Source organism: Amborella trichopoda, chromosome 2 (assembly GCF_054954075.1).
Source record: "Amborella trichopoda isolate Santa Cruz 75 chromosome 2, AtrichopodaSantaCruz75HAP2 v2.0, whole genome shotgun sequence".
NCBI lineage: Eukaryota > Viridiplantae > Streptophyta > Magnoliopsida > Amborellales > Amborellaceae > Amborella > Amborella trichopoda.
This window is the reverse complement of record NC_142337.1, coordinates 20,305,070-20,320,266: the sequence shown is the minus strand read 5'-3', so window position 1 is coordinate 20,320,266 and position 15,197 is coordinate 20,305,070. Positions and strand designations below refer to the sequence as shown.

Sequence of the window (15,197 nt, the reverse complement as noted above, 5' to 3'; positions counted from 1 at the left end):
GAAATTCTCTTTACCCCAACCTTTGCTGTGGAAACAAGTCGTTCAAGCAAAATATGGGATGAACGGCACTGACTAGCTGCCTAGATCCCCTCCACATAGATCCTCAGGAGCCTCCACAATATCTGTGTTCATTACTAGAACCCGTTTTCAGCTCGACAATGGTCTGAGAATTAAGTTTTGGACTGATACCTGGATAGGTACTTCCCCACTTTCCCTAACCTTCCCCTCTCTCTTTCTCATTACTCGCAACCCATCGGCTCTTATAGCCAAAACTATGCATCTTTCACTGGCTCCACCCTGGTCTGGACACCAATATTTAGATGCAACCTTAGTGAGCAAGAATCCTCCACCCTTATCTCCCTCTTTCAAACCTTAGAGGCTTGCTTTAATACCCTGTCTAGACCAGATTCTCTGCTCTGGTCCCCAGCCCCCTCTAAGTGCTTTTTTAGTATCATCTTGCTACGCATCCCTGTCGCCCAACCCCACCCCCAGCCCCTTCATTAATCTAACTTGGTCGCTACCTATACCTTACAAAGTTCAGGCCTTTATTTGGGTTCTCTTACATGGCAAAACCCTCACCCTCGATCAACTTAAAAAGAGGGGCTTTGCATTTCCTAATCGTTGCATTATGTGCCTCCAAGAAGAGGAGACTATTCTTCCCCTTTTTCTTCACTGTGAAGTAGCTCAATGCCTTTGGTCTTCCCTTCTTAACCTATTCGTCCTTCAATGGGTCACCCCAGCTGACTTGACCCAATTCTTCGAAACCTATTTCTCACCTCCTTCCTCTAAAAATGGTAGGAGACTTTGGCATCTTGTTGTGGCCAGCCTCTTTTGGAGTCTCTGGCTAGGAAGGAACTCTAGGACCTTTAGAGGACTACAGAAAACTATAGAGGCAGTTTTTGACTCTATAACCGTACTTATTTCTTTCTGGGGCAAATCTCTACCCATCTTCTAACCTGCCCATATCTCATTTTCTTAACAACTGGGATTGTCTTCTGTTTCTTGCAGCCCAAACAAACAGACCAACACCATTGTGGTTCCCCCTTCCCTTAGGTTTCCTTAAGCTTAATGTAGATGGCTCTTCCTTAGGGAACCCTGGCCCCTCGGGCATTAATTCGACCATTTGGACCATCTCAGAATATATTGGTCACCATGATTCTAGTTTTCCAGAGGCCATGGCTCTTCTTGTTGGCCTTAAAAGGTTATATAAGCTCGCACCATCAGCACAAGGCATCATTGTGGAATCAGACTCCTTCAACACAGTCTGCTGGGCCACACAATCGCAGCAGCCTCCTTGGAGGCTTTCAGCTATTTTTGACCACATCAATTTCTTATGTTCTTCCCTTCCACAGGTGTTGGCCACCGATATCTACAGAGGGGCAAATTCGGCTTATCGACTTGCCAGGGAAGGTGCAATTCGTGGTCTAAGCATTCTTTCAGATATATGCTCAATATGTTTGCTGAGCCTTCCCTGAATTCTGAAAAATGTGAAGCCCCTATTTACTTTATATCTCTTTTCTTTGCTCGTTTCTTTATCTCACCTCTTTACTCTTCTTCTGTTGCCTCATCTCCCTCTTACCTAGCGTTATCTTCATAGTCGAATTCAAGAGGGGAAAAAAAAGAAAAAAAAAAGAAAAAAGGAAAAAAAAGGAAAAAAATAAAAAAAAAAAAAAAAAAAATTAAAAAAAAAAAAAAAAAAAAAAGAGAGGAAAAAAAAAAAAAAGCAGGTTGGTTCTATCTCTTGGTGGACTACTTTGTGGCTGTTTTTTCCCACAGGTTTCCTGTCCATGTATCTCTCACAATGCTCTCGCCTCAGTTATATCTTACCTTGGTTATATTTTCGCACTTGAGTCTCGTGTTTACTACCCGCAGTTTTGGCTCCCCCGTGTCATTCTCTTCTCCCCCCCCCCCCAAATATATAGGTTGATTCTTTCTTATTATTGGGGCAAAGAGCTTCGCTTCATGCCAATAGGCCCTCACAGGTATTAGCCCTCTCTCCTTTGTTGGTACCTCTTCTTCATCTGCCCTGGTTGTGGAAGACTACGCCCTGGTTGCCAATGGACCACCAAAGCAACATCCTCCTTACGTTTTTTGAGCACCTTGGTCTCAAAGATCCCCATCACGCAGAAGCCTTGGCCCTCTTACTTATTTCAATCATTCTTGGAGCCCACATCTCATAGTGGAAGGAGACTCTCAAAATGTTATCTCCTGGGCAAGTAGAATGAGTTCTCCACCGTGGCACTTAACCTCTATTTCTGACGAAATTGATCACATTTGCAAGGCTATGGACATCTCTTGGAAGCATATATGGAGGACATCCAACAACTTCACATATCTCTTGGCCAAACAAGGAGCTAGAAGCCAAGGACAAGTTCAAGCCGGGTCCGATTCCTTTTTGCTCTGGACCGTTGGTACATAGCCTAAAACACCTTGGATCTCGCCATATTTTTGCCCTACTGTAATTTTTTGAAAGCTCCATGTAAATCAATGTAATTGGGTGGTCTCTATAAGCCCGTTTTGTACATGAAAGACTAAACGTATTTTTTTACCGAGTCACCCCGTTTGGGTGACTTTGGACTCTCACATCCATGTAATCTTTCCCCCCAGCAATACAATGTTAACTTTCTCTCAAAAAAAGACTACGCCTCGAACAAAGTCTAATCTAAGTACGTACCTCTGTAACCTCTCCCCCACAACCTCACTCTCTTCTTCCATCTCTTTCCCCAATTTTTGTCCTTCTAAAACTCTATCTAAATTGGCGTGCTCCCGCTCACCTTTCTTCTTCTTCCTTCCTTTTTCTATCTCTAGCTCCAATCTTCTTTTCACTATATTCTTTGTGGGCCCTCTGCTTTATCCAAGCTGGGTACAATCTCTCCCTGTAATTAACCCACCACAACCACCCTTCATATAATCTGTCTCATCCAGTCTATTTTCTTCCTTTACCTATTCACTCTTTGCTCTTAGTAGTGGGAATTGAATATCTAGGGAAGGTCATACACTCTCTTCCTCATCCTCTTCATTCGCACTTGCCTTCTATCTGCTCTCATCTTAAAGAAATGGGTTTTATCTATACAGGGAAGAATATCACGCTATGGTCTGTGGTTGTCTGCTGGATTTTCATCTACATTGGCACCTGCTATTTCGACCTCCTTGGCCACGCTTCGCTCCATGTTGCTGTTTGATCTCTTCATCACCAGAAATAAAAAATAGTGACCACAAAAATAGTTAATTACTTATTTACCATCTTGTAGCGGTTTGAAGCTCTCACCAGACCTTTCTGTTGGCTTCCAAGGTCCAAACTTCATTATTGATCATCTCAAAATCAACTGTTTTTGAAGTTCTCATTAGATCTTTTGTCGGCTGCCGAGGTCCTAAACTCACTGCTGATTATCCTACAAAGGCCTAACAACTGCTACCACTACTGGTTGCCCTAGCCTCTAACCTTTTGGCATTCGGTTACTCGTTTAGAGTTTGCATCTTTTACTCTCATGTAGGGCACTGCACAATTTTCTTTACGTTTTCCTTTTCCTTTTTCCTCTTTTTCTTCTTCTTTTCGTCTCTCTCCCTAGTTCTATCATATTTTTATTTATTTTATTTTATTTTATTTTATTTTTTGAAATGTTGACAATTGAGTTAGTCCGAGAGTACCCTCTTAGACGGGACTCTCGGCAAAAAAGAATAGGCCAGTAGGCCCTATACAAAATTGGGTTCTAGGTTTTCCCCTTCATAGGGTATAAAAAAATGAGTTAACCCCTTTATAGAGTAAAGACAAAGTTTACAAGAGAGTACAAAAAATTGTCCGTTCTATGAAAAGTGTTTTCCTTGCAGAATGGTGTGTGGTCCGCCCAATGCAAATAGTAGATGAAGGGCTAGTCTTCCTCATGGGTATTGGCTCCGTCCTTGGCCAGCAGATTCGTGTGTGCGTTTGACGTCCTCGAGGTATGCATCCATGAGATGGGCATATCCCTACAAAGATGTTCAATCTCATCATACAGAGGCATGAGGTACCAGGGGGGATTAACTTTCCTGCAAAGATGTTCAATCTCCCTAATTCTATCATTCCTTTTATCTTTTCTTTCTCTGTCTATCTCTCTTGTAGTCTGAGCACCCAACTTGTGGGGCTGCCTTATTTAGGTTTAGATATATTGTAATTCATTCATTCCTCAATGAAGTTAACCTTTTCACAAAAAAAAAAGTGACACTTCTGAGGGACTCCACCTATGCTAAAATCCATGATCCATGACTATCTTCTCAAACCAACCCAACGGGAAACCATGGCCCACAATCAATTGCAGAGGCTCATGATTGGTTCGTCAATGCTGTCAGTAAATAGCAAAATCACGAATCTAGTGTGTGGATTTTAGGTTCGCCCCTAAGAGCAAGATAAATTCAAAAAGGATGCAGTGCACATGCACATAACATTATAGTGCAAGGTGGACATTCTCTTATGCGCATGTACATGGTTCCTTTGTATGGGACTGCTTTCTAGAATGCAGCTATCATGTGTATATGTCTTGTGGTGGTTTATTGAAGATTTGGCCCTTGCCCTCACAAGCTTGTAGCCACACGTGGGATCCTGGTGGCTTTCTGGTTCTCATATTCATCCTTGGGCATCTGTTTGACCTCAACAAGAGAAGACCCATTAAAATCGTTTAGGGTAGTGCCTTTGCCTAGAGGTAAGGGTTTTGTACATGACCTGGGCCATAAACCACCCAACCCAAGGTCAGTCAACCAACACTTCCACTGGAGTGTGAACATCCACTATAAATTATTTATCTTTACATGCTCTCAAGGCCTTTAAAGACCACAATCGCCAACATATTTGAGAAGTCCTTTGTATTATACGGGGCATAAATTAAGTACAAAATTGGACTTATGGCTTGGTTACTTTCACAAAATGTCATCATGGATCCAATGACTTACAAAATATAGAAGTTACTGAAATATGGTAATTTTACATTCTCTTTTATTTGTTTAAAAGTGGGGTTTCTCATTGTAAACTTAATGGTTTATCTTTTCTCTATTGTTGTCTATTTCTATGTGGTTATTGTACTAGAAATAGGTATACTTTTATCCTTTCTTACTTGTTTTCAGCCTTTTTTTTTAGTTTAACAACATATAGAGAAAATTTTTATTTGCTGTCTAAAGAAAAATATATAAAATTTGAATGGAGAATCAGTTACATACAAAGTTGGAATGGCATGCCCAATTTCTTTTTTTTTAATGTCCTAAGCGATAGGTTTTATGGCATCCAATTATAAATGTCAATTTGTTAATGGTTACGTCTGTACTAACTTATGCAAACTATATGAGACTTGACATTTCATATAAATTTTTTTTTTGAGGCTAAAGTTTTTACATAAACAGATTTCTGACTGAACTTTGGCAATTGATAAGAGGGATATCTTTTATTTTGACTAATTGTTTCGTGACTGCTATAGTTTGACTAATTTTGCGTGATTGACTAGTTTGGATGGCCAGCATTTGCAAAATTGACGCTTGCCTTGTTCATTTTAATTTGACTAGAAAGGTTTTCTACTTTTGGCAAGACGGCATGATTGGCATGATTTTCCTGTTTGTTGTCAATGGTTTTTCCAAGGCTAGTGTGGAGTATAGTTGAAGGACCCTGATCTTATAGTGATACTCTTCAAAAAGCACTATCTAACATTCTAACTCCCACTCTCAAATTCCATTCCTAACTAGCTTCTATCCTGCTCCTTCTGAATACTTATTTCTCTCGCTCTGGGTATCTACGTCCATGGATTACACCTTTTTCATTTGGGAAGTTCAGCCGTAGGAATCAATCTTGAGACGTACTATTGTAATCATTGACCAGTAAGTGCAAGCCCTATGTCAAATGGTCCTTGCAAGGCTCAAACTCGTGACCTCCTTATGGTGTGTTTTATGAGGTCTAGTGTGGTTTTGATGCAAAGGAACTGAAATTGGATTTATGTTTCTGCCATACCATTTAGTGACCTTAACTCCTATTTTCAGCCTATTTTGGATATAGTGATGTCCATAGGCCCGAGGTATGAAGGCCTTGTCTTCCGTGGTGCTAGAAGTTGGTTAGTAAAAAGGAACCTGGAAGAGGTCGAGGGCTATGTAAGGGGCTAGGATAATCCGGTCCTGAGCCACTGAATTTGACTTGAGGGCTGGACCGGCACTAAAATCTAGGCTCCATATGCAAGCTTGGGCCAGGGTTCGTGGCCTTTTGTGTCTTTCCTTCCATGAATTTTGAAAATGAAAAAAGTTAGTATATACTGGCCCGGCCCAACCTCATTCAGAGCATTATTTGGTTTGTTTTGTGTCTACTTTGTATAAATTGCTGTTTCTTTTTTATTGATGGGTTTTTTAATATGTATTATGGTATTTCCCTTAGGTTTTTGTATACTTAATTGATGATACACGCTTCATAACTTTATGCTTGGAGGGTGGTTTTCCATTGTCAACTTCTGTAACTTTGTGTTTTTGGCCTTCTCTTTGAGATAATGGGAGTTTTCTCTATGCTTGCTTTTAAAATTAGAAATTCTATGTGTCACCCCTGGGATAGAAATCCAATGGATGATTATCTTGCCTTCCCATATTGAAATGGACTAATAATGGGGTTTAGGGATCTATTCTCATTTCCATTTCTATTGATCTTGTTTAGTTAATTATGGTATAGGTATTCAAATTGCTGCTATGTTGGTCTACCTTTTTGTTTACATTCATTGAAGTTTAAATTCTGATGGTTCACTGATTATCTAGAGTTGTATTATGTACATTGGGAGGAGTGTTGTCAATTTTATTCATATCCGTTTGGTTATCTTGTTGATTGTAGTTGTACATAGAGTTTTCTCAAGTGTAATTAATACTTGATCGCACATTAAACATTCCTAATCCTCATTTGTCTTGTCTAGATTGTATAATGTAATGGGAGTTTGAAGAATACTACTTACTCGTATGCTTCTTAATGCTTTCTGCAACAGCTAGATTTAGACTTTCAGATGTTGATTGTCATCAGCTGCTCCTATTTTGTTATTTCTCACTTTAATGTGCTATGCTTTATGCTTATCAGTTACTTGAATTTCTTTTGGCTATAACCATGCTAAGAAAGACTGGATCTAAATGTCTGAATAGTACCTTTAAATTCAAAATTTTATATGAAAATAATGAATGTGGAACTGTTTTATATTATATAAACGATGGGTGTGTTTTAAGGTAGGAAATAAAAAGACATGAATGTTTTTGTTTTCTTTCTTTCTTTGTTTTTTTTACTTGTGGCATGGACTTATTGTTTTGTTTAACTAATTTGCATTATGGGCTTTCCCTTTTGTTTTGTTTCGTAGATTTCTCTTTGATTTTTATTTTCTTAATCTTACAGGTTATAGCGGCAACAGTAGCAAGTGATCCTACAAGATATACTGGGGCATTTCTTGGAAAACCTAATGAAGAGTATTGTGCATGGATCCTTGATCCTGAAAAGTGGGGAGGTGTGCTTCCCTGTTAACTTCATCGTTTCTATCAATTAAAAATTGTTTCTATTTTCATACTGTTGTTGATGAATACAAAACATTGCGTCACTACTATCTACTTGGAAGTGTGTTGAGTACTCTTGACAGAAGTTCCAAGTAGTTAGGGTGCATCTAAATATCTGACAACGGCTTTTTGTTATGGGGGCTTAATCAGAACTTCGTGTGGCCTTTTTGCTAGCGTGATTGTGAGATCTATTTCCTAACAACTGAATGATTCATTACCTGCAGAAGATCATTCAAGCATAACAATGTGGGGTTCCAAGTCCTATATTAAAGGGAATCTGCAGTGATTTTTGCATTTCACTTGTTGGTGTGTCCTAAATATTTTGTTACAATTCAATATGTGACTACCGCATTTCATCTGTGTATGAATTATTAATTCTGCTTGGTAGATTAGCTTTGGGAAAAAAACTAATAACCCCCTCTCCACATTTATGGTCCCATATAGACCTTCGGGCCCACAAAAAGTCCGTGAACCCCCTCCAAGTCTGAAAAATAAAACATCAACCCCCTCCCAACAATTTATTCCATCCAATTTATGATATTACCCTTTTTCTTTTAAAGAATGACTCCTTCCTCAAAAACCCTAAAACACCTCCCTTCTCTATGTTCCACGCTCTAAACCCTCTCTCTTTATCTCTCTCCACCCATGAAGCCTTCTCTGTCTTTCACTCCCTCCGTAACTCTTGCTCTCTCTCGGCTGTGGTCTCTCAATTGAAACCTTCCCAGGAAAGTCTCTTTTGCTCTCTAAATGGATCAATGTCATCGTCGCCATCTTCATCAACATTGAGAGAGAAAATCCCCCCAAGAGAATCATACTGTAAGGCATGGTGAAGGTCATGGAAGTGGTTATTATTATACTACACCACCACCCCAGATCACCAAATTCCCTAACCTGGTGAGGCCACTCTCAGACCTGAGCCTGTGATAGAGAGATACGATAGATGATACAGTGAGAAAGCACAGTGGATTGGAGAAAGAACAGGATTTTGGGAATTTTAGGTGGAAGCGATAATGAGATTGCTTACAGAGATGAGATAGACATTTTGGGAGCTTTCAGTATCAAAAAATAAATAAAAAAGACATTTTGGGAACTTTTAGTTTTCTATGATTGGGTAACCAGGAAGTTCAGTTTTTTCTCTCTCTTCTATTTCTTGATTTTATTTAACTGTATAGAGATGAGCTTTCTCTCTGTTCTTTTTCTTTCGAATCCATTCTTTTCATGTTAGAATGTAGAGGGAGATATATTGGGGACTGTATTTTTTATTTGTTTGTGGTGGGTTTTGATGGTAATTTTCTTTGGTATTGTTCTTGGGGAGTTCTTATAAACCATGCTTTTGACTGCAAAATTTGGAATCTTGGGTTTAAGAAGAACAATGAGATCGTTATACTTCATTTTTCTCTCAAACTCTCTCTCTCTCTCAGTTTTTCTCGACTTGACTCTCTTTCTCATACTTAAAGGATTGAGGACAGAGTAGAGACAGAGAACTTGATGGGTTGGAGCAAGAGAGGGAGGGGCGGTTTCAAGGGGAATTTACAGGGGTTCAAGTGGTGGTGAGAGAGAGAGAGAGACAAAGAGAGGGAGAGAGGGAGAGAGCTTCATGTATGGAGACAGAGGGGGGAGGGGGGATTTCACATGTTCACAGAGCATCTTTGGTGGAGAGAGAGGAAGAGAGGGTTCATTGGGGTGGAAGAGAGAGAAGGGGGGGTTTGTTTAGACTTAAGGAAAGACAAGAAGGCAGGTTCTAGGGCTTCGAAGGGAAGAGTTATTCTTTAAAAGAAGAACAGTATTGTAAATTGGATGGAGTGAAATGCTAGGATGGGGGTTTACGTTTCATTTTTTAAAACTAGAGAGGATCTCATTTTTAAAACTTGGTGGGGGACCATGGGCATTTTGTGGACCCGAGATTTTGTTTTTCTTTTTTCTTTTCTTTTTTCTTTTTTTTTTTGGGGGGTGGGGGGGATGGGGGGGGGAGGATACTACCCTTTGTCCCACTAACGTTCTGGACTAGTTTATGATTGTATGTAGATAGCGTCATACTTCCTATCCTAGTGAGGGACATGACCCCAGGAACACACATAGAGTTGTTCATGTCTGTTAGTTTGTTATACATGAGAAGGCACCAATAATAACCTGAAAGAGAAAGGGGTTTCCATTATCAATGGATACGTAAGATTCCTACTTTCAAAATCTGAAGTTCATCAATTGGTGAATTCATTTGGTCCAGGCATGAACTTAGAGGGTAGTCGTAGCCGAGCACATATCAGAGCAGAATTCTTAGTTCCTTATGTCACAGGCTACGTTGGATAGAGCAGTAATAAATGAGTGTGCCACCTTGTACATGTGGCAATGTTCCAGTTTAATCTGTAAATGTTCCAATTTAATCTCTATCTTGTAAAATATAGTTCCACCAAAGCCATGCTCCTTGTACAGTTCTTGAATTTAAATATTTCCATCTCTAGGGCTGAATCACATTCGATATTGTTGTGCATGCTCAATGCCCCTCATAGAAGAACCCTATCTAGCAGAGATCTGATTTCAACTGTCACACTAGTAAACCATCTATGGTAAGAGGAGAAACCTGTGAACCATTGTCCTTTTAGGATCTCTTACTATCCAGGCCCCACTGCTATTCTTAGGTTCCATTCTGATCGGTAGAATAATAGCAAATTGTAAGGTTACGATATGACCATCATTCTTTGGATCCTCGATCTTGTCTTTCTAAAGGTTTACCTGGAATTTTTTTGTACTTCTGCAATTATTTGATCAAGTCAAAATTTGAGTGTGGCACGTGGTTAGAGGGCATTTCAGTTCCTTTTAGATGAATATTAATGATCCTTGCTTTGATAATACATTTCGCTCCCAATAAAGGTACTCTTGGTACAGTTTTGATTGTTCATTGGTTGTGGTACATGTGAAACCAGCACACAATTGAATGTGCCTTGATTCAACTAGTGAGGCCATGTCTTGGTTGTCATAATGTGGAATTATCTTTGTCTTTGTGTATGTTTGACTGCTTACATGCTTTCGTATATTAGCTTACTTGTGGATCCTGTAGCATTTTTTGTTTTATTTAAATCCAGTCCTTTGATTTATTTTCTTCACAGTTGATAATGACATTAGTTCTCTCATATAAATATTTTTTCCTCTAAAAGAATGCTACTTTTGCATCTCATGGTTTTTTCTGCATCATTATCTATGAAGGAGCCATTGAGCTTTCAATACTAGCAGATTATTATGGACGTGAAATTGCAGCGTATGACATTCAAACAGCTCGTTGTGATCTATATGGTCAGGTTTGCAATTCAAACCATTCTTTGCAATTACTGCTCTTCATCATTAAAGAAAAAAATTACCGGTGCTTTTTTTTGTTTAGCAGGGAAAGAACTATATGGAAAGGGTTATGCTAATTTACGATGGCTTGCACTACGATGCCTTAGTTGTATGTTGCTAAAGAAAATTTGATACTTCATTTGCTCGTGGATTTTTATTTGATTTCTCTTTCCTAGCAAGGAAGTTTTCTGTTTTATTCTTGCTCTTTACATGAAATGTTTTTCCTAGATGTCTCCCTCTAATGATGCTCCAGAAGACTTTGATCAAACTATTTTCCTTACACAAAATGGGACCATTGCTGCTGTTGAATCACAGGTTCTGAATCTTGTCAGGGATGCACAGCGGTAAGCATTTCACAGTGCTCACCTTCCCAGTTTTTTGTTGTGAGCATTGTCTATTTTTTCTAGATGACTTGAAATTCATATTTTATTTTTATATTATCTTATATCTCCTTTATTGAAATGATCAAGGATGGTAAGATGTTCTATTGCTCAGGAGTTATCTTCTTGCTTGTAATGCTAATTGTGAACAAGAATTTTTTTTTTTTTTTGGGGTAAGTATTTTGTACAAGATTTAATCCGATGAAACAACTTGTTTACTTGACAACTACGAAAATGGGTATAGGAAGTAGTTTCCATGGTTGTCTTGTTGGCCATGTTACTTTATACTTCAAATAATGGTATCATTATGTTAAAATAATGCAAATTGCATAAAATAAAGTGCTGAATGTTATGGAAAGAAAATTAAAATTGGCCAAAATATAAAAAATCAAAAGCCAAAAATTCAAAAATATAATTATCATTTTTAATAATGTGAACAAATATGGGATTTTGGACCTCAGTGGATGTTTTGACACATGGGGCGAATGGAGGTGGGGGAGAGGCAGAGGAAGGGGGGGGGGGGGGGGGGGGTGTGTGAAGGGGTTGAATGTAGATATGGATTGAAAGATTGTGGAATGCGATCTAGGATTTGTGAGAAGCTTAACCTGATTCCGTCCTTAGCTAGCATGTTGGCCATCTGATTGGCTTGACTATAAACATGGTCAAAATTACTCCCAATGGAATAACTCAAAGTAAGGATCTGATCCCTAATGTTCACTAGATGTTAGGGAAAGGTGGACTCTCTAAATGCCCATTGAATGACAATGAGAGACACCCCCTCTCAACTGTGCAGGGCATGGAAAAGGAACCCTTGATGAGTCTTAGCCCCATTACAAGGGCACTAGCCTCGGTCCAGAGGAATCACGAATCCTAGTAGGCCTGCAAATATATTCAGAGCACATCTCGTGGTATCCCTCAATACCCCTCCTCTTCGTGCTATTTATGTTAACACAACCTGTGCCAAACACTCCCTAGCTTATATGTTTTATCCATGGAGTTAGCTTAGGTTAACTTCTCCTTTTGGAGATGAGTATTAACTTCCATATGTTTACACTTTTGAAAGGAAAATGCATTCTGTCTCCACATAAATTTGATTCTAGGTTTGTACCCATAACTTGAATGTATGTATGAAGATACCCTCGTAACTAACTGTAAATCCCAAATCCACATAGCACTCAATTAATTAATTTGATATTTAAAATGAAAGGAAAGCATGGGGGGGAAGTCAGAGCAGGAGAAAGGAAAGGAAAACCTAAACCCCAGATTCAGAACCCTTTAGCAGTTACATTAACACGTGCCAATATGCCCTCCATCTGTATATGTTTTATTCATGGTCGTAGCTTGGGTTAACTTCTCCTTTTTGAGGCCTGTAGGCTTACCTATGTCTAGTCTTTTGTAGGGAAAATGAGTTTTCTGCCCCCACACAAATCATTATTAGGTTCCCATCCCTAGTTAAAAAAATGCATGTAGGTACCCCTGGAACTGTAAATCCCAAATCGACGTGTCCCTTAACTAGATCAAATCTCAGATTTAGAATAAAAGGAAAAAAGAAATATCACAGAGGAAAAGAGTGAAAGTAGGAGAACATAAAGTGAAAAGTAAGAAGATTAGATGGTCCTGCGGGACCAAAATGTGATTTGGTTCCGCAAGTCACACACCTAGTTAGAGCGATTTGGTGGACCGCATGACTCTCAAATTGTTTATGTCTGACTCAAAGATGGATTTTTTCTAAGTGATTTAGTGCAGAGAAAGTGCCTAAAATCCGCTCAGGCTAAGTCTGGTTGTCCATTTTGATGCATGTTAGATCTTGGGATTTTTTAGATCAATTTTGTTTTTTCCTTATTTTCTTGAAATTGACTGAGGATGTGTCAAAGATGATTTGAGATTATTTTAGGTCACATGAATCACTCCAACTAGGTGTTTTGGCTGTGAGAACATATATACATATTGGTTCCATGGGGCCGCCATATACTTGTTGGATGTCCTTTTACTTCTCTTCCATTCTATATCTAATCCATTCTTCTAACCATGTCCCACAAGAGATGAACACCTACCTCCGCCAAGCAATTTATAACAGTTGCACAAACATGTTCTTATGACAGAGAGATTTTACTATTCTCAAACTTAAAAAAGTTGAAATTTCTATTAGTTTTTAATGTAGGTGCTTCCCCAAAACTAGAGAAAGATGACTATAATGAAAGAGAAGGTTCTCTCTTAGATTACAAGATGGGAAGATGGTTGTTCTTGGCAGTGGTGGGCCTTTTGCCAGGTGGGCAATTCATCAATGGCTGAGAGAAACAAGAGTTCATGGAGAGAGGGTAATGAAAATAGAAATATTTCTAGTTTACTTCCATATTTTTAAAAAGTGGACCGCTCAGCGCCTAGGCTGTCTAAAAGGTCTAGGCGCATCGCTCAGGCTTAAGCGGCCAAACTAGGCGGATATCCCTGGGTGCCTGTTTAGGCGCCGGGGAACCCGCCTAGGCGGCCGTCCAGAACCTGCGTCTCACCCAAAGGCCGAAATGCGGCTCCTTAGGGTATTTTTTGGTAATTTTTTTAATACTAAAGGGGCAAAATTGTGGGTTTTAGGGTTATTTGAAATGTAAAACCCATTAGAGGCTATTTTAGATAGAGAAAACCCCAAAAAAAAAATTTTTATTAGGCCGCCCAGGTTTTGGGTGCCTGCTTGGGCGCCCGTCTAGGCGCTGGGCGGCCTGAACCCCCCCGACCGCCTAGGTGCCGCCTAGCGCTTTTTGAAACACTGTTTCTGTCTTTTGCTCGTCCTTTCCCCCTATTCCATGTAATTTTTGAAATTTTCGTGGCATTTTTTTAACTGAGCTCTACGTGAATCTGGGACTAAGTATAATTAGTTATAGGGATATATCTTCATAAATGCATTTAAAATAGTCTAGGAACCTAATAATGGACTTGTATAGGGGTATAAACTCATGTTTCCTTTTTTTCTAAATTAGAAACTTTGTTCATTTTTCTTTTTAAATAACTTATGCATACAATGAGTTCGAGGACATATGGTGCATACTCAAATAAATAATGCTATTAAACCATATTTACACAATTATACATGCTCAGTCATTCAAGTATGTTGGTTTATTTTATTGATGGCCATCAGTTTGTACTTCGTAGTCCTGTGGCATTGTGGTAATTCTAATAACTTTGTCAAAATTTTTGGCTGTTGCCTCGTGAGCCAATCCCAAATGTGGTTGCATGAAGTACAGAGCTGTGTGGCTATCAACTTGCGAGAAAAACACATGAGGTCATGGCTTAACTGACATTTACATGAGTGGAAATTTTTGTGCATCATCCAGGTGATCTGACTCTAAGAAGCTTGCAATCTTTGGTTAGGAAACCATGTCAAAGTATCCAATGATTGGCTTGGAAGAGTTTCTCTCCATAATATTAACCATCAAAAGTTCAGATGAATGAAATAATCTTTGAATGACAGCGAATTTAAAAATTTAACAGTAAATGGGTAGACCAATACAAGGAAAGGCAGGCTCTGTGTGGTGACATTAGGGGGGATTACAGATGAAGTGTAGTGAGGATAAAACTGGCATGAGCAAGTTCCATATTGATGTGGCATTGGGTAACTCAAGTTTGTGTTTCTGTACAACTTGAAAGTTGAGTGCCAACATTCTTTTAGTGCAAATGTGCAGCTGTTTGTATGTGACGTGCCACCTTCGACCAGCCAGAACCTCTCCTAGATGCCTCCTTAGGGTACAATAAGAAACAATATACTTTTTACTGAAAAGAAATAGGATAAGTATGCTGGTAACCTTTGACATTAAGGTATCAGAAGTGGTTGATAATCATTTTTATTAGTTTTATTGGACTCAATAGATGCTCAGTTAATTTTAGTTAGACTTTCTACCATGGGGGCATGGTGATGGTTGGTTTATATTGAGTTCTAGTTAGTTGGCCATTGGATTCATTCTGTAGGATTGCTTATGGAAG

The 15,197-nt window shown here is 39.1% G+C and overlaps 1 protein-coding gene across 3 annotated transcripts in view; it reads left to right on the top strand.

Moving 5' to 3' along the window:
- Positions 1–15,197, top strand: part of LOC18445646 (OTU-like cysteine protease family protein) — a 50,493-nt gene that overhangs the window by 10,356 nt on the left and 24,940 nt on the right. For all 3 annotated transcript variants that reach the window (XR_016049385.1, XM_006855781.4, XM_011629294.3), the window contains exons 4-7: positions 7,364–7,472; positions 10,720–10,811; positions 10,895–10,957; positions 11,077–11,192. Coding sequence is in view for 2 of the 3 variants with exons in the window: in XM_006855781.4 (XP_006855843.2) it covers positions 7,364–7,472; positions 10,720–10,811; positions 10,895–10,957; positions 11,077–11,192 (380 nt within the window). In the remaining variant the exon portion in view is untranslated. The remainder of the gene's footprint in view (positions 1–7,363; positions 7,473–10,719; positions 10,812–10,894; positions 10,958–11,076; positions 11,193–15,197) is intronic.